This window comes from Lepidothrix coronata, unplaced genomic scaffold, assembly GCF_001604755.1.
Source record: "Lepidothrix coronata isolate B3197 unplaced genomic scaffold, Lepidothrix_coronata-1.0 Scaffold18, whole genome shotgun sequence".
Taxonomy (NCBI): domain Eukaryota; kingdom Metazoa; phylum Chordata; class Aves; order Passeriformes; family Pipridae; genus Lepidothrix; species Lepidothrix coronata.
The window spans coordinates 8,047,973-8,067,004 of NW_016690198.1; the positions used below are offsets into that span (position 1 = coordinate 8,047,973).

At 44.4% G+C, this 19,032-nt stretch overlaps 1 protein-coding gene across 3 annotated transcripts in view; it reads left to right on the plus strand.

The window, feature by feature from the left end:
• The first annotated feature begins 12,354 nt into the window (after positions 1-12,354).
• Positions 12,355-19,032, plus strand: part of TRIM36 (tripartite motif containing 36) — a 31,629-nt gene continuing 24,951 nt past the window's right edge. For 2 of the 3 annotated variants that reach the window (XM_017807400.1, XM_017807403.1), the window contains exon 1: positions 12,356-12,462. In XM_017807400.1, the coding sequence (XP_017662889.1) occupies positions 12,400-12,462 (63 nt within the window). In that variant the 5' untranslated portion in view covers positions 12,356-12,399. Of the gene's footprint in view, positions 12,463-19,032 lie in introns of all 3 variants that reach the window. The other variant, XM_017807404.1, reaches the window with a different exon arrangement.

Sequence of the window (19,032 nt, forward strand, 5' to 3'; positions counted from 1 at the left end):
CTGCTGGCCATGCTGCTTTTCATATGGCCCAGGACACGATTGGTTCTCTGGGCTACAAGTGCACATTGCTGGGTCGTGTCCAGCCTCTCGTCTACCAGCACCACCAAGTCCTTCTTGGCAGGACTGCTCTCAATCCATTCTCTGCCCAGCCTGTACTTGTGCTTGGGATTGCCCTGACCCGGGAGCAAGACCTTGCACTTGACCTTGTTGAACTTCATAAGGTTTGCACAGGCCCAACTCTCAAGCCTGTCCAGGGACCTGGATGACATCCTTCTCCTCCAGCGTGTTGGCAGCACCACTCAGCTTGGTGCTGTCGCCCACAAAGATGTTAAACAGTGCCAGTCCCAACACTGACCCCTGAGAAGGGCCACTCATCACTACTTGGACATTGAGCTGTTCACCACAACTCTTCTGAGTGAGACCATCCAAGCCGTTCCTTATCCATCAAGTGGTCCACCCTCTCCAATTTAGAGACAAGGATGTTGTGTGGGATAGTGTCAAAGGCACAAATCCAGGTATGTGATATCAGTTGCTCTTCCCACAACAACCAGTGTAAGCCCGTTTTAGAAGGCTACCAAAATCGTCAGGCACAATTTGCCCACAGTGAAGCCGTAAGAAATCACCAACTTATTTTCTACATGCTCTAGCATAGTTTCTAGGAGGATCTGCTCCATGATCCTGCTTTGCACTAAGGTGAGACTGATGTCCCTTAAAATGTCTATGTGTTGATACAGGCTCTGTATTGGGAATGGGACAGGACAGAAATGGCCATTGTTACTGGAGGACAAGTTGGATTCTGAGGAAGGAAACAGTCCTGACTCATGATTAAAAGGGGAAGTCCATCAAGGAAGAGAAAACTCTGAGAACCATCTGCAACCTCTCACTTCAAGAATTTAGAAATGTGCATAGGAGAGGAAATGTTTGTGGGTAGGGAAGGAGCTTTCAATTTACCAGATTAGGTTTTTTATATTAAACTCACAAAATGTAAGGAGGGAGATATTCCCTGTGTTTTGACAGTTTTAGTCAGGTATGCCTGTGAAGGTGGCTTCCATGTTAACTTGTAAAAGGGTGATAACCAGGCTCTGGTAAAAGGACCAGGAGCGATGTGTGCACCATTCAATCAACTGCCCTGCATGCTCACAGTCTGAGAGAGCATGGAGGCTTTCATGACGCTGCTTCTACAGCATCCCCAGGTTTCCATTCAAGACTGTCCCCACCTTCTCTTTGTTCCCTTTGGCTCTACATCACCCTGGGAGGGAGGACCCCACTTTATCCCTTTATGTGAAATCTGCAAAAGGATAATTTGAAATGAAGATGACAATTTGAAGTGAAAATGACAGAATAGAAGTCAAGGCAAGTTCTCTGTTGTTCATCACCCTTCCTGAGTGCTTGTAGGACAGGACTGATGCTTATGCTGCCTAGAAAGCTAAATATGCAAGATTGCTGTTGAAATTGCATGCTACCTTTCGTAAATTTTAAGGTTTCCCTAAGCACAGAGCTATATTTATTTGCTGTTGTGCTGTCCAGGAGTCTTCATTTAACAACCGTCTTCAAATTATGGCCACTAAAATATGCTCATTTTACAGAATTACATTTTAATCTTTGTCAATCTTCATACTGCTTATTATATGCCTTAAAGCCTCCTTTAAACTTAGAATCATTGTGGAGAAGCATCATATGGAAAGGTATCATGTGTAAACATATTGTCCAGGGAGCATTTGTCAGGGGGCTCTTTCACAGCTCTTTGTCAGACTAACAACTGTTGGGAATGGCATGGGGACAGTTTGTTTGTCCTGCCTTGGGGCTCTTTGGTGGGCCCTGGTGACTCCTGGACTGTTTCTTGCAGTTCTTTAGTTCCACTCTAACATTTTAGTTTTTTTAACACCACTCCCCACTACACTCGACACCACCACACCCACCCCCCCTCCTCCTCTGCCTTTACATTCTTAAATTAAGGAAAGTTTTGCTGGTGGGTCAGTTTAACATAGAGCCAATCTGCGAGGTACATAGATGGGAAGTGGGACGAGGGGAATGTTTCTATAAATGGCACAAAAATACTTTAGAGAAAATGAGAAATCTTGGACAGATTGGGTATATTCGCACCCTGGTCTGTATGCTCATACTTGACAGATCAACTGTCCTCGGGAGGTGCTGGCTGTCCAGCATCCTTCCAAAGTATCCTCTGAAATATGCAGTTCTCTGGTGAGGCTGAGGAGAGGAGTCTGCTAGAGAGGTGTGTTGATGAGGCTTTCCAACACAGGCACCGGGCTCTTCTGTATTTTTGTATATGGCTCTATATATAACTCTCTGCGTACGGCCAGAGTGAGTCTGTGGAGCAGTGATAACATGTGCCCCCTGTGACTTCCTAGTTTCTATAGATAGCTTCTTCCACAGACCGTGCAAACTGCCGCTACCACCAAACTTTTCTGATGGCTCCATGCCTTGATATCTGTTTTTAGCATAAAAAAACCTCCAACCTGAAGCAACTTCCTTCTACAGAATGAGGAGCTGCTGGTACAAGTGAGGACTGTGGTAGCTGGCATCTAAAGGGAAGGTGCCAACCATGTTAAAAAAGTGAACTTCCCTGGCCATAAGACAAGCCTTGTCTCTTTCCCTTCTGCTGCCCCTGGATTATCCTAGCCTTTATTAAACACAGGAATGAGGGAACAGCAGAGGCACATGTTTACTCTGCCCAAGATGCACACTCTGCTGCTGAGGGGTGTTGCCAGCTCTGAGTATGAGCTGGGAATGACAGCTATCGGTGGGAAAGCTGTTCCCCAGCCCTGTAGCAGCTGCCAGTGTGCTCCTGTGCTCAGTGGCCAACAGCACAGGGCTCAGGCAGGCACCAGAGCCTGAACTCCATCCCAGGGGGCCCCATGCACAGCAGCACATTTCCTAGCGCATTTCTCCTTCTGCCCCCGGACAGCTTTAACTCTGCATTTCCCTTACCATCTGCCTATATTCCCTCAGGACTGTTGCAGGCTTTCTCACCTGTGACTCCAGGTCATGGTTCAGGAGGCACAGAACAGAGACACTTCACAGTCCCTGCCTGCAGTGAACACAAGCACTCCTTTGGGCTGCAGTGGAAACCTGAGCAAACACTCAGGCCGGCATCTGAGATGTTACATAGTGTCTGTTCCCCAGGGAGCAGTTCTTTAAACCAAAGACTCCACGGGCTATGGAGAGCAACAGTTCCCACAGTCTCCCTTCTATAAAAGGAAGTCAAAGTCTGCAGCAGCTGCTGATCTGATAGCCAGCCTGGACTGGACCTCCCTCCCATCCCTACTGCTTACTTCAACTACCCACAGACCATCCCTCCTGTTAGAATAAGCTGCGCTTTCTGGTGCTTTTGATGCTAGCCAGATTTCGAGGGAACGGGGGTGTAAAGGAAGGCTTCTTTTTTTTTAACAGCTTTCATAAGTAAATGCCCCGACGTCAATCACTCTAGTGAAGGTCTGTGCACTGCAAACACTGGCAAATGCAGATTCAGACACTTTAGAGGTGTTTTGTCTTGTGGTTTGAGACAGCTCTTGCCTAAACACTTCTGCTTATCTACTGCAGTTAGTTGGGAACAGATTATTCTTTATGTTTTTAAACTAATGGTAAAAAAAAAAAAATTAAATGAGATTAAAATGTCCTTTTGCCAATGTCCTTTCACATACCTCAGTTCAACGTAAAACCAGTAAATACGTAATAAACAATGCAATATTCAAAACTAGTAGGAGTTTATCTTGTCTTTAACCTTTTTGAAATCTTCAGCTGACAAGTTATTTGGGGAGGTCACTGGAAGGAGCCACCCTTAGCACTCCAACATGCATTTGACTTTCCTTCACGGGGCAGAGCAAGCATGGCTCTGTGGATTTAGTGTGTCATAACTGAATTGGAGGGAAATCTGTTCCACTCAGTTGAGCTGCTGCATCTGGGAGGCCTTTTTAAGTGTGCCAGTGAGAACTGCTGAAGTTGTTGAGCAGCCTTTAGAGGTCAAAGGAATGAAAAGGAACTTGGATGGAAAGCCAGAGAAATTTCCTTTTCTAGAAACTCCAGTACAGTGCACAGGTGCTTGTGAGAGACCGTGCTTCTGCACATGGCCCATGTGATGAAAGCAACAAGGCTCACGCAGCAGAGCTTGTACCAGCTCACTCTGCACTGCAGAGTGTGAGGGACAAGCACTCAGAGCTGCAGTGCTGCTGCTGTGGCTCTACATCCTGATGCTCTGTTTATTCTGCACTGCAACACACATGGGGAATCAGGCAGAGTCATGATTTGAGGAGCTGGACCCCAAAAACTGCTGGCCAGCCTTAGCATCAGTCTCAGGTCCAGAAAAAATTGCAGGCCCAGATCCTCTTCATGCTCCACACAAGGGACCAGGGAGCAGGAGTGTCTCTGTGTGTTACCCTCAGCTTTTCTTAACACTACAAGGAACAATTTGCTTTGCTGTGATTTCAGATAAATTCCCCAAAGTGACATTTCTGACCTTTTGCTCTGTGATGCATGTCCCTTTGTATACATAAGTCCACTTTGTTTGAGCCAGTCATTCTTTGACTGGTCACCAGCACCTTTGTCAGCCTTCACAGAGGTAAAGAGATGCAGGAACTCCACCAGTGCAGTGCTGCCTGCCCAGGCCAGCAGAGACAGTGCTCCTGCAGGCAGGTGCTCCAGCAAGGTGACATCTGCTACAGGCGCACCTGTAAAGGGGTAGAGTTCATTCTGGTGCCGTGTGATGCCAGGAGGGTCAGCCTTTGTCTGGCATAGTGAGCTCTGCACCAGTCTTGCTCTGTGCAAAGTCAATCCACAGGGAGCTTAATCCAATTTTCATGGGTATTAAAGATTTCACTAACCCATGGGTAAACACAGGGGAAGAATTTTGTTACAGGAACATGGCAGGCCATTTTGAAAAAGGAAAATTAACTCAAACCTAATCCTGGCATAGTTAAGCTGAAAGAAAATTGCAGGAGCCCAGATGACATGTTTAAACCTTGAAGACGAGAGCTGGACAAGCTTTATCCCCTTTGTACAGGAGCGTAATAATCCTTGAAGACCAACTGAATCTGAAAAGCTTTTGTATCTATGCTTCCCTCTTCAGAGCCTTCACTGTTACAGATCTACTCCTTTTGCAAAACACACAAAATCACTAAAACATACATCACAACATTTGCATGCAGATCTCAGCAGTGCTTATCTTTACCTTATCTTTCCCTGATTTGCATGTCTCTGATTTCTTCATTAGACAACTTTCTTTTAATGAGTAAATTAATATACTCAAGCTTGCTGTGTTTTGCTCAATTAATATTTGTTAAAACTCTAGATACCCAAAATTCTCTTTATATTGTCAAACTTGATTAACTGTAGTTGCAACAAAAAATGGCAATTACATTATATATTCATAGTATGCATCATTATGTACTTTAGCTTATTCTTCATAAATATCTAATAACCTACTCAATAAATTAAATATTAATAGTAGTCTACATACTTAACCCATATTTCTTAAATGAGCTTGTTCCCAGGGGCATGTGGTACTGTAGTAGGGTTGCATGGGACAAGCTAGGAGGAAATCATGCATAAAGGTAATTTTCAAATAATTTTATTTTGTGTGTTTATGTATCACAAACACTGAATGAATATGCTTATAGTACTTGAATAGAGGTCTCAAATGGAGGGAGACAAAATGCCCAGAGGTTGATATCTCCAGTGTCAAATAGGTCTGAGCACAATAGAACAAAATATCTGGCTCCAATATATTGTGGATTTAAAATTCACTTTTTGATTTTATTACATTTGCCTGTGGCTGAGGATAGGCCAGAAGTATGGGAAATGAGAGGTATGGGTGAAGGTGAGAACATTTATTCTGGCCATTAGCAATAGAGTTGACTTAACCACATAGCAGCAGCCAAACTGCTTCAGTATCTCATGTTGTTTGTTGGCCCTATTTTATCTTATGGGTTTAGTGACCTTCATGTTTTTGGCAGTGTCTATTAGAACAAGGTATATAAAAATATCTAAAACTCTGTTTCAGTCTATGGTGATGGGGAGAAAAAATTGGATCCCTAAGGAATCTAGAGATATTAAGAGGGCAAAAATCACGGTCTCCAGAAGAAAGTGAAGATATGAATTGGCAGATGCATCACAGTCAGAGATCTGGGGATCCCATGCAATCACAGGCTAAATCTGAATCCTGAGTAGGATTTATTAACACAGTTGACAGGGCAAAGGTGCAGGAGTTCTCCAGCTAAAGGTGGACCTCAACCAAGCTGTGGAAGAGACAGAGAAGAAGATGGTTTCCTGACTGCTCATTAGGAGAGTCCAGAGAGTTGTGCTTCTTTTTCTAACCCAGAGCAGCACAGGTGAGAATGGGGGAAAAAATCCCCTTGTGGCACCTAAAAGAACAAGAGGGAATGGGGTTTAACGCAGGAAAAGGTTTAGGTCTGCATGCAAATATAGTGATCTTTGAAATAATTTGGTCTCATTTGTTCTGCTTGCAATACCTTTCCAACCATCAGAAGGTCTCATCTGTTTCATGGTAGTTTTTTCTGCTAGTGACAGTTCACATCTACATCATTCCCTGTGGAAGGAAGCAGCTTATCTAAAATTCATAAACTATTTACATGGATTCTCTTTCATATTGTTCAAGCTGGATGCAGGCCTGAATGCTGTTAAGAGAATAAAAGCAGGTCACAATCCTTTTCAGAAGCATTCACACTTGGATATGCATTTCAGAGGTGTTTTTTTCATGACTTGCAGTGTTTGCTCACATGTGCAATTTAACACTGAAGCAGTTCATGTTGAACACCACTACTGGTTTTTACTACCTTTAACATCATCTTTCTTGTATCTGCATTGCTCTAGTATTGCAACGTTCAGTGATATCGGAGTTGTCTGAGATGAAAGTACATCTACCCAGATCCATTTTCCCCATGCATACTATAAAATTGAAGCATTCTTTCTCTCCTCTGTACTGAATTATTTGTGTTAACTCTTCTCATATCACCACCTGCAACTGGTTTCAAACACTCTTTAAGTAGATTTCCTCAGGTAGTGACAGCAAACAAGTTCAAGTGTGGTGTACAGGGAGAAGACCCACCCCACCATGGTGCTAGACAGCTGCCAAGGGTGCATGCTTGAGTGGATTCCCTGTGCAATGGAAGTAGGAAAATATCTTACCATCCTAGGGGAACAGAAACAGAAGAACATCTGAATAGGCTTCACTGCTCAATTTGGTTCAGAATTAGAAAGTAAGACAGGGAAGGAGATCAAACAGAAAATCTAGAGCCGTTGTTGTCCTGTGAGAATTAATATAATTCACAGGTCAGGACACACAAATTTCCTTTGTATTTTAATTTGTATACCAACATGCCAGGACAGAACAATGTGTTGCATGGTATTTCAGGATTGCAATACAGAACCAGTTTTTCTACTGATATAAAATTATACAACTTACTTTACATCAGTTGATAATCTGACTGGGATCCTTGGTTTTTTGGAGATCTGCTTCAAGTTGAAGTGATAGAAAACAAATAAAATCCTACTGCTTCATTTTAACATAATATGACAGTCTGATATTGATAATTTCATGACAACAGAAAGTTCAAATTAATTTTCAGACATCCTGGTTCCACAGAAAGGAACTGAGCTAAGAGATAAAACAAAAGGAAGAAAAATGTGAAAACAAATTGCATATCTGCAATTCTGTGGAACAGGTGAGGAGCTCCCAGCTACTTCTGACATACGGCCCATCTCAGTAAAGGTTGTGTAAAACACAGCAATCATTACCAAGAAGGGTGAAAGTCCTTGGGCCACCAGCTGCAACGTGAAGATTCTCCATCCACCTCCAGCCTTCCGAGAGCACATTCCCCTGTCAGCCTTCAGTCACTCAAGACAAAAGCTAGCACAAGTGTCTTCCATCCAAGGGAAGGTAAACGTGAGCCAGTAGAATGGCTACAGGAATTGATATCTGCTGCAGAGGATAGTCCCAAATTCCTAGCTAGTCTGGATCTATGGACGCAACTTGTGTTAATTATACTGAATGGTCCAAAGGGTTCTGCTCAGGCTTGCACGACTCTGCAGACATACACTTTTTTGCGGGGCTGATCATAGAATCTTAGAATCAACTGGGTTGGAAAAGACCTCCTAGACCATCAAGTTCAACCCTTGATCCAGCACTGCTGTGGTTGCTAGACCATGGCACTAGTGCCACATCCAATCTCATCTTAAAAAACTCCAGGGACGGAGAATCCACCACCTCCCTGGGCAGCTCATTCCAATGTCTGATTACTCTCTCTGTAAAAAATTTCCTCCTAATATCCAACCTAAACCTCCCCTGTCAGAGCTTAAGACCATGCCCTCTTGTTCTGCTTCTGGTTGCCTGGGAGAAGAGACCAATCCCCACCTGGCTACAGCCTCCTTTCTGATAGTTGTAGAGAGTGATGAGGTCTCCCCTCAGCCTCTTCTCCAGGCTGAACAACCCCAGCTCCCTTAGCCTCTCCTCATAAGACTTGTGCTTGAGTCCCTTCACCAGCCTCATTGCTCTTCTCTGGACCTGCTCCAGCACCTCAATATCCTTCCTGAACTGAGGGGCCCAGAACTGGACACAGCACTCCAGCTGTGTACTCACCAGCCTGAGTACAGGGGAAGAATCACTTCCCTGAACCTGCTGGCCACACTGTTCCTGATCCAGGCCAGGATGCCATTGGCCCTCTTGGCCACCTGGGCACACTGCTGGCTCATGTTCAGCTTCCTGTCAATCCAAACTCCCAGGTCCCTCTCTCCCTGGCTGTTCTCCAGCCACTCTGTACCCAGCCTGTAGCGCTGCAGGGGGTTGTTGTGGCCAAAGTGCGGGACCTGGAACTTGGCCTTGTGGACCTCATACTGTTGGAATCAGACCAGCTCTCCAGCTTGTCCAGGTCCCTCAGAAGAGCCCTCCTGCCTTCCAGCAGATCAGCACTCTCCCCCAGCTTGGTGTCATCTGCAAATTTGCTAATGGTACACTCAATCCCCTCATCTAGATCATCAATAAAGATATTAAACAGGACTGGGCCCAGTGCTGATCCGTGGAGGACACCACTAGTGACTGGTGCCAACTGGATGCAGCACCATTCACCATCACTCTCTGGGCCCGGCCCTCCAGCCAGTTCCTAACCCAGCACAGAGTGCTCCTGTCCAAGCCGTGGGCTGCCAGCTTTTTCAGGAGTATACTGTGGGAGACAGTGTCAAAGGCTTGATGGCAAGAGAGTGCTATCATGCAGAGGCCAGGATCATCCTAACCGGAACTGCTTAGGAGGATACCATTGCTGAAGCTGTGAAATTAATGCAAAAGTGGTTTGTGGCGTCGTCCTGCTTAAATATCACTGGCAGCCACCTGAACTTGGAGTCCTAACAGCACTCATGGCTAGGCTTCGCGAACGAAGATTTGGGAAGGCTCTATCCACATTTGCTACAGGCACGCTGGTGGTTTATGAGGCCAATACGTGACAGACATATCCGATTGCAAAAGGCACAGCAGAAAGACTCCTTAGATGGAGTATTCTGCAATACACGGTTCTTTCTGCGCTGCCTTTTTTCCTCGAGAGTGATCCTACGTGTGTTCTCAAAGGAGACAGCTGCGTTATAGATGGCGTGTCTCCAGGCCTCCCGATTTGAGACCAGAATAGACCAGTTATGGTGATCAATATGGCCAAGGCTGAGATGTTGTTTCAAGGAGTCCTTGTATCTTTTCTTCGGGGCTACTCTCATGCGGCAACCGGTGGCAAGTTCACCACAGAGCAGGATCTTAGGGAGGCGGTGGTCCTTCATCCTGGAGACGTGCCCTGCCCATCGCAGCTGCGTTCTCAGTAACATGACCTCAATACTTGTGACTGCTGCTTGTTCTAGAACAGATGTATTGGTCACATAATCTGACCAGTAACAGCACTAATGTTGAAACAAAAACACTTCAAGAGGAGATCATGAAAGAACCATCAGCTTCTTCCATCTTCTACTATATCCTTCTTGCCCTGGTCGAGTTCATGACTTGAGCTACATTTACATCTCTTTACATTTACATTAATGAATTTATGGAAGTGGGACATGAAGAGGTGAAGGGAGAGGAACTAGAAATCATCCCTTCTGTCCCAAGTCCTTGAATTACAGCCCAGGCTGTCCATAATCTACAACACCTAGCAGAAACAGAACAACCCCCCCAAAAAAAAAAAAAAATTAAAAATGAGAAGATGAGACAAGAGCCAGAAATTCAGAGCACATAGTTCAAAATGAAACAGTGTGGTTAATGGCCAAAGAAGGCAAGACAAAAGTACTGATTTGGAGCAGGCCCATGGTTTGTGCACCACAGAAGACCTTTGTCTCACAGGTTTTGTCAGGTTGTTCTTGGGAGTCACTTAACACGAACATAACAAATCTGCAACAAGATTCAAATCCAGGTGTGCCTCCAGATGAAAGGATTCCAGTAAACAGCTACATGTTGTGTTCTTGCACTGTGGAACAGAAAGGGTTGTAAATTCCTTGGCTTTTCACGAAGCCTGTCGTTACGGAGCAGTAGGGTCAAAGGTATGTTTGCTGCTTGGTGCTGGTTATCATCCGGAGATTCACACTGATACTGTGACACAACCTTCCTGGATGTGGGAGTGCCACTGCTGCTGAGGCCACAACCAGCATGGTTTCCTGCAGATGACTACTGGACTTGAGTAGCTTGGGAGAAACAAGGCATCCCTACAGGCAGTCCCTTGTCCCAGCCTTGGCCAGCCCTGCTCTCTGCCAGAGCCCAACACTGACCCAAAGAAATTACAGTACTGAAAATTTCCTACATGACTGCCATTTGGTGAGCTGAAATTAGATCAGAGAAGCAAAATATCTCACATTGAGCTGAGTTATGTATTGAGGACTTCTCAGCTATGTGGGTGATGGCAGCTGACTGTCCCCAGCACCACTGCCCATTGTTTATTCCCAGGGTGTTTGCACAAAAGCAAGAAGTGGAGCACTGAAAGCCTGTCTATATCATAATAACAAGCTATTTGATTAATGAGTCATTTGATACATATAATTGTACAGTATCTAGTAACAGAAATGTCTGGAGCTATTCATGAGTCTTGTTTCCTGAGAAAGGCAGAATATTCTGTTTCAGTGAGTAACCTGAAGGAAGAATCTGGGATAACATTACTACTATATCAGTATGCTTAGGAAATACAGCCTCTGAGGGGATACATTATACTGTTATAAAATACTCTTTGGTATGTTTTCACCACAAAGAGGTGATATGCTCCATGGGCTACCTGATAGCTACAGCATAAGAAGGGCTTGTTGCCTTCCACCTCTCAGTTTGGAATAGAGTTGATGAGAGAGCAGTGTACTGGCCATTCACCTGTCCCTCTCCCCCAGGTCTTGGATGCAGCTGCACCTTTGGGTTCAGGGAGGTTTGAGATTAGAAGAGGAAGAAATGAGCCAGCTGCTGGCTGAAGTGACCTGCAGTGCCTCAACCAGAAGGAAGGTATAGCAGCATCATGGAGTGGAGACAGGCAGGGATCAGGAATGCGATGTCTGCCATGTCTCAATCACCATTCCCCAGCTTTCCTCTGGGGCCCCTTTGCCCACTGAGTCTGGGTGGTTGTGCCTGCCTTTCTTGGTAGCTGGTTCTCCCCTCTGGTGTGAACATTTTAGTGGGACCTTAGGGTTGCCTTAATCAAGGAGTAGAAGTTACTTGAGTTGCTGGGACCAGTTTTTCTGTCACAGTTGTATATAGGCATCTTGTATCCACCTCATCTCTAGTGGGAGATGAGAAATTTTTCTGGGATGCAGAAAAAGAGATGATAGGAACTTTTACTCCTGTTTGAGTTACCCCACAAACGCACCACTAGCCAGGCGCAAACACATGAGGCAGATCATACACACACCTACATACATTATATTAGTAGATGCTCTTCTCTGCAGATGTATTTAGACACAATTTTTCATCTAAACAAATACTTGGAATTTAAGAAAACCAAATGGAGCCTGGGGGCAAATGCATCATGTATCCCACATCAAGCCATTCTTTGAAAAGAGGCATGCCCACCTTGGGTGTTGGCCTTGTGGGCATGCACCACCATCAGCTCCGTGCAAGATGAGAATGATTTGTACAGTACCACTCGGATCTGGTGAGACCATAAGTAGGTGTAACCCTTCCAGCCTTAACGCAGCTTTTACGGTCGCAGCGTCTGAGCAGAGGCGGTGTGCCTGAGCACCTCCAGGTACCTGACAGTCGTCCCGCGCTGCTGCAGGGTGAGAGGTTTTCACGGGCATCCTCAGACCCGTGAGCTGGTGGGCGGGCGGAGCACGACGGCCCTCCCCCGGAGAGCAGCGGGGGCAAGGGCTGCGCTGCAGGGACGAGGGGACCGGAGGGGCGGCGTGATCCCGCGGCACGGCTGCGGGGCCATGGAGGTGGCAGCGGACAGCAGCCGGTTCTCCTACATCTTGGAACTGCTGAAGCGGGACAGGGTAAGGACGGAGCGTGGTTCGGCATCCCCGGGACAGCGCGCGGGGAGGAGAACACAGCCCGAGGGGAGAGCCGGTTCCCTCCTGAAATGTTTTTTTTTGGGGGGGGGGCTTTTTGGAGGGAGGTTGAGGGGATGAATGACTCGTCTTTAGAGCTTTAGTCTTCGGAGGCTCGACTTATATTTGCCACATACTTCCGAAGCTGTGGGGTGAAAAATTTAAAAGAAAAAAATTAAATTTCAATGCGAAGTGTCCCTCAGCACAGCACAGTTGGGCATCCGGCGCCTTCACAGCCGTGCCCCTGCTCCGTGTGCGGCGGTCTGCCAGCTCAGGGATGTGGGGTGCGACGGCCGGAGCACCCCTGTCCCTGCGGGATTCTGCTGTGAGCAACTGGCTGCGAGCAACGCTGAAGTGTCTCTCTGAGGAACTGATTCAGAGTTGGCAAGTGTTTTGAGGGAGACTTGTACGTATCTTTTGTTGAAAAAAGGAGGGAATCCAACTTTTTGTACTTGTGAACTGCTGGCATATATTAAAACCCGGGAGCCCCAGAGACTCCGCCAGTGGGTTTCAAAACACTGAAGCAGTCACAATATTTCTAAACTTAAAAACAAGTGTAGCAAACAATGGTGCTATTGGAAAGATTGTTTCAAATGCATCCTGGTGACTTTCTAGCATATCTCCAAAGGCTGCCTTTACAGCCTGTTCTTTGTGCATGTCTTTCTCCTCCTCCCTCTCCTCCCTCCCTCTTCTAAAAGTTTTGGATGAACCTTTAGAGCAGGCGAATGAAGCGCTTCCTGCATAATTTTCTTCTCCTTGCCCAGGAGTAACCACGCCTGTGGCATTAAAGGAAAATTCAGATGAACAAGTCTTGTTACTGTTCATTTTACATAACAAACAAAATCATAAAGGGGTTCAGGCCAGAAACTACCTTAGCCTGTAATGGCGTGCTATGTGTGTCCCTTTTCCCACAGTTAGACAGTTTGTACTTTAATCAGACACCCTCTGGAAGAGCATATGGCTCGGTAGACAGCAGAGTTAGCACAGTAGTGTGAAATATGCAAGTTAATCACAAACAGTGCTGTTGTTTATACATGAACAAAAATATTGCCAAGTCCCATCATCACAGACACTTGATGTACTCGAAGAAAAGAGGAGCAGTACCAGCTCTGTGACGTACCAGCTCTGTGACCTTCACAGACTTTCCATAGTGGCGGTCACTGCTTGACCCTCTCCAGTGCCGAGCTCTGAGACCTCTTGCTCTCCACATTTGCCTTTTGCATTTTTTTCCCTTCATACCAGGGTTTTAGATTACATCCACTTTGTAATTTATTGATGTTAACCAGCAGCTTGGAGGTGTTCTGTTGGGATAATTAAACTGCTTTCTCAGATGACATAAATCATGTCTGTAAAAGGACTCTTCTGTATGGTAAACTGTATTTGCTTGAGGCCAGGGTATTGTTGCTTAGAGGTTCCAGAACTCCAATTTTCCCTTTCCCATTCCCCTACATCAACAAAATTTTTACCATAAAACCTGGAACCATTAACGTGCTCTGAGTTAACTGCTAAGCATCTTGTCTTTCACTGAACAAAGAACTATTAGAACAACAGGATCAATAAAGAATACTTTACACTTGCACACTCAGCTCTCCATACGTAGGGTCCCGATGGGTCCCAACAGGTACGATGCATCAGCTCTTAGATGCTGGGCATGTGACATCTTTTGGCAAGCATGCTGTTTTTCCACTTAGCTTGCAGCCTCTGTCAGGCCTCTCAAACAGGGCAAATCATTATATATCACTTTTCCCCAGGGAATGTCACTTCAAAAACCTATTGTCTCTATTAATGATCTATGCTAATTATTCCTCTGTGAGTCTCTTTCACATACACAACTTGCATATTGTACCTAGAACAGAAAGGTTCGTGTAGCACTTTTAGTCCCAATAAAACAGTCCTTGTGTAATCCATATATCCACAACATCTGTTATATATCCACAATGTCTGAGATATTCTGGGCCTCCAAGGCACCTGTCACGAATGTCACAGAAGCATCTGAGAACTCCAAAATACCCCTGTGAGACAGATTAACAACTAACTGCATTTTGTATTGGAGGCACTGGGGCAGAAGGAGATTATATGACCTTTTTTCTGGACTCTGAAGTATCAGCTCAAACAACAGCAAGGACGAACACTCAGCCATCTCGAAATGATGTAATATTCCAGACACAGTCTTAGGCTTCTTCCAATGCCCCATCTTCCCTGTCCCAACCCCAACTTCCTCCCTGTAAGTTGACTTTTGCAGTAGTCAAAACTCACACATACACCCCCCCCCAATTATTCACCCAAGCTCCATTTCAAACTGTTTTACTTGCATAGATGTATGGGTTTGGGTTTTTTTTAATGAATCTGATTCTCTCATAATATTAACTTCAAATAATTTTTAGGTGCTGTAAAGAAATATTCATGTCTGATGGGGTAAATGACACCAATGCTTGCTATCTGTTTTGTAAAACCATTTTTGGGCATTTTTCTGTAACTTAATAAAATCAATAAGCTGACATGTGTGAGTTTCAAAGACAGACTAATGACACTGACACTATCCTTGTGCACTAACTGTTGATTTCTTGCCCTATTTTTAATTTTTTTTCCCTCACTTGTTTGCTTTGTTTTACCATCTATTCCTACCCTCCACATTGTTTGCAGAAACTGACAATTTGTGGTTCAGGAGGAACAGCTTTAAAACAATTCTCCAGAAAAAGCATGTAGAGAGATAAACACTACTAGAAACAAGCCCTAAACCCCACATGATGTGGACATGAGAAATATATAAAGATAATTTTAAGAACATTTGAAATTCTGCATGCTTTCCTCCTGGAACCAGCAGGTGACACTGATTTCTGTCCCTTTCTTCAGCCTGGTTCATATAAAGACTGATGGAAAATTCTCTTGTGGTAGCATTTCAGCTTTTATTGGGGTGAAATTAAGGGATAGAGCCATATAGGGGTCCAAATCCAAACCACATGAGAAGCTGGAGAAGGGAAATACAGCATAATTTAATAGTGGGGGCTGGCAGGTTGCTCTGGGCTGCCTGACTCAGTGGAACTGGAGATCTGTTCCTCGTGTTGAAGAAGATAAGGCTTTACGTATTTCTTGCTTGTGTGTAGAAAAGCACTTCTTTGGGGTTTGGGTGCCTATGAGGATGACCTCACCTTTAAGAGTGAATTATTCAATTTACAGAGTATTGATTTACAGCGTGCTAGACTGTGTATACATTGTGAAAGGTATTTGCACAAAAAGACAACTTTGGTGAAAGAGCACGTAAAGATAACTTGGAGTTCAACTTTAAGTAACAATATTAAGTTAGATACTGCAGAGGGATCTGAGTTTGAAACCCAGCAATTGGAATTCAATTTGCCTGTCTTCACAGCTTTTAATCACAGTTATATAGCTGAGTTAGTCAGCCTGTGTGACAAAGATGTGTTTCCACATCTTAGACATGTCCTCATCTTTCCAGTAGCTGGTTCCCTGAAGCATGTTCAAATGCACGGGATATGACATGGCAAGGGAGAGCTGACAACCCTGTCCTCTGTGACAGGGGTATCTACAATCTGAAGTGAAGGAGAGAAGGTTCCCCATGTGCTCCATGTGTACTGTCCTTATTTTTCATGTAATACCTTTATGGTGTAAGAAATGTAGTCTGTGACTGGTCTTCCTGTAAATTTGATTTTATTATTTTTTAAAAAATGTAAATGTTTTATATTTGAAATCCTTTTGAGGTAAATGACTACTTAACAGTAGTCATTTCTTCACAGGTATGACTCTCTCCTAATTCAGAGTTGGAAGTTTTTGATCTGAATATCATGTATATTTGTAAAGCGTTTTCATTATAATTTTTTTATTTGCTTGGCAAGTGATTACAATGCGTGAAGGGAAAGAGCAGAGTCCTCTGTGTGGACTGCTGCCTGTAGCTGCTCCTTGGGTCTCCCGCAAGTACTGCTTTCCAGGTGTCCTGGACATGAAGCAGAGTACTGTACATATGGCAGTAAGTGAAAAAGTAAAGATATTCTGAGCCAACTTAGGATACTTTGAGATGTCCTTGTTACAAATCCTACCTAAAGCTGATTGCAGCCCCAATATTCTGAGAGTTTGATGAGCATAGCCTTTACTGACTCAGTGCTCTGTGCATAACAGTGTCATATGGGACCTTCAAAACTTGTTCAGTTCAGCAGATCAGGTTATGGGATCTGTTAGGAATCCCATCCAAACTTGAGGGTTATGGGCCTGTAGGACATCTTTGCAGAGAAGATAAACAATCCTGAATCAAAGGAGTAGGGACTGATACTTTTGTTTTACAACAAGAAATTCTCAAGTCATAATAACTTTAAAACACCCAAGGTCTATAGATCCTTGCTGGCTGTTCAGGGTCACACGGTTGAAGGGTAACCATTGCAAAGACAAAGTTAAGCCTGTGTTTCTGAGCCAAAACAGGCACGTTTCTCTCAGGCAACATAAATTCCTGCCTTATTGCTGAGCTAAAAATAGATCTTGGGATGATTGGGAAAATCCTCTGGATAGGAGTCATCTTCAGGACTAAGTAGAGAAGCAAACTGTATCACTGACAATTTACAGAGAGCAGGATGCAGGCTAAAACCCCTCTGCAACCATCCTGAAAGTAAATACTTACATTGCACAGAGAGAAAAGTGTCTGTGATTGATCCCCAAGTCAGTCATGTTAGCTCAGGAAAAAAAAATCCATCTTCATCCTGCTTATGTCTGCTGTGATACATTGACTCTATTCTTCAGTCAGAGGAGTGCAGACCATCAGGAAACTGACTGAGTCTTGAGCCATGGTTGCAAAAGCAGCATGAAAATAAATATCTTGAAAAGCTTTGGTCTGAGGACCTGACTACTGAAGGCAGGGGAGGTGTTGGCAGAACCTCCCTGGTGCCTTGGGACAGGCTTGTGTTGCTTCACGCAGTAGGATTGCAACTGCACTGCTTAACAAGTATGGGATTTTTACAGTTGGTTGAAAACCAGTGCTGCATCCTTCTTGAAATTATGCTGATAGTTAATGGGAATGAGCACTTGGGAGATTGTTGCATAACAATTATTAAATTAACAACCACTTTTAATCTGAGGGAGGAGGGAAAATAAGATGGTAATCCCTACCCATTCCAGTTTCTATCTTCTGCTGTCTTGTGAATGCAAGGCGCGCCATAATGCCTGGTCAGACCCTGCCTCCTGAAGGATGTGTTAGAACTATTTTGACACTTCACAGACATTACTCCATGCAAAGGGAGTCCCTTGAGAGCAGAACAGATGTCTAATTGAAATGTGCCTTTAGCTGGAAGCAAGGTAGAAGAGTAGGTCCAAGCTCTGTGGCAATGTTGGTCTTACTAACCCCTTCTGCAGAGGCTAAGGACAGGAGCCTTTTCTGACACTGGTTCCTGCTCTTATCTTTTTAATGTATCAGTGATTCCTAACTGCTGTGTTTTCTTCTCAGTACCATAAAGCTAATGCAAATTTTGGCACTGCAAATTTAGTAGTCCTAGGCTGGCAGAGGCTACTAAAAAGGTGTGAGTGCAGAAGGGGAAGTTTTGACCTTTGGAGGCCTTCAAGGACATTTTCACCCGTGTAACATCTTAATGTGATGGAGGTGGTAATTACAATCCTGCTGTAAAGTACCCTGAAGCCAGAGCAAACAGGCACACAAACAAGATAATACCTTAATGATCTATTAAGGGATTGAAAAAAGAATCAGGACTCACAAGTCCTGGCATTAACAGTTGTTGGCACTGTAGCCCACGTGAAGGCTGTGGGAGGACAGGAGGAAAATGTGTGCTCCAGGTTTGGCCACACCAGTAACACCCACCTGTGCTGGCACTTCCACCTCTGAAATGAATGCAAAATGATTTGCCTTGCTCTGCCACCAAAGACAAAATTTTTTCCTACTGTTTCAAAGGCAGCCAAGGGGTCTTTGCTCTAATCTGCAGCTGATCGTTTATCTGGCCCCAAATCGACGACATCCAGTGTCAGCAATGGGTAGTGTGCTGTTGTAGACAAGGGCTTATAAAGAGCTGCAACCTTAAAGCCTGCCTGTAGCATCATTTGGGGATAGTAGAGGTGGTTAAAGAATAGTAAATAGTATAAAGATAATGATTCAGAGGCTTGCAAATCATTAGTCAAAATGTAGTTGGAAGGCTGACAACCCATGGCCTTACCAACACGTTCTCCCCCCTTCTCAGTTAAGTGACATGTTTCAATTTGAATATGCATACTGTCCATTTACTGGCATTATCAGAACAATTTCAAGCACAGTACTCTCTATTTTTATGAAGGTGGTTTCTAAAGTAAATGTGAAACATTGTAAGTCTTCTGTAGAAAGTTCTTCTTTGTAGTACTGGACATGCAAAAAATCACCTGCCTTCATGATCTCTGAGTGGAATTTTCCCTTTGAATTTCATGTCCAGACCACCAAAAACCAGGTATAAATAATACCCAAGTAAGACATTTCAAGTATGTTTGTTTTATTGACTCACAGGAAGGGTAATTTTGAGGGAAAATGAACTTATTATC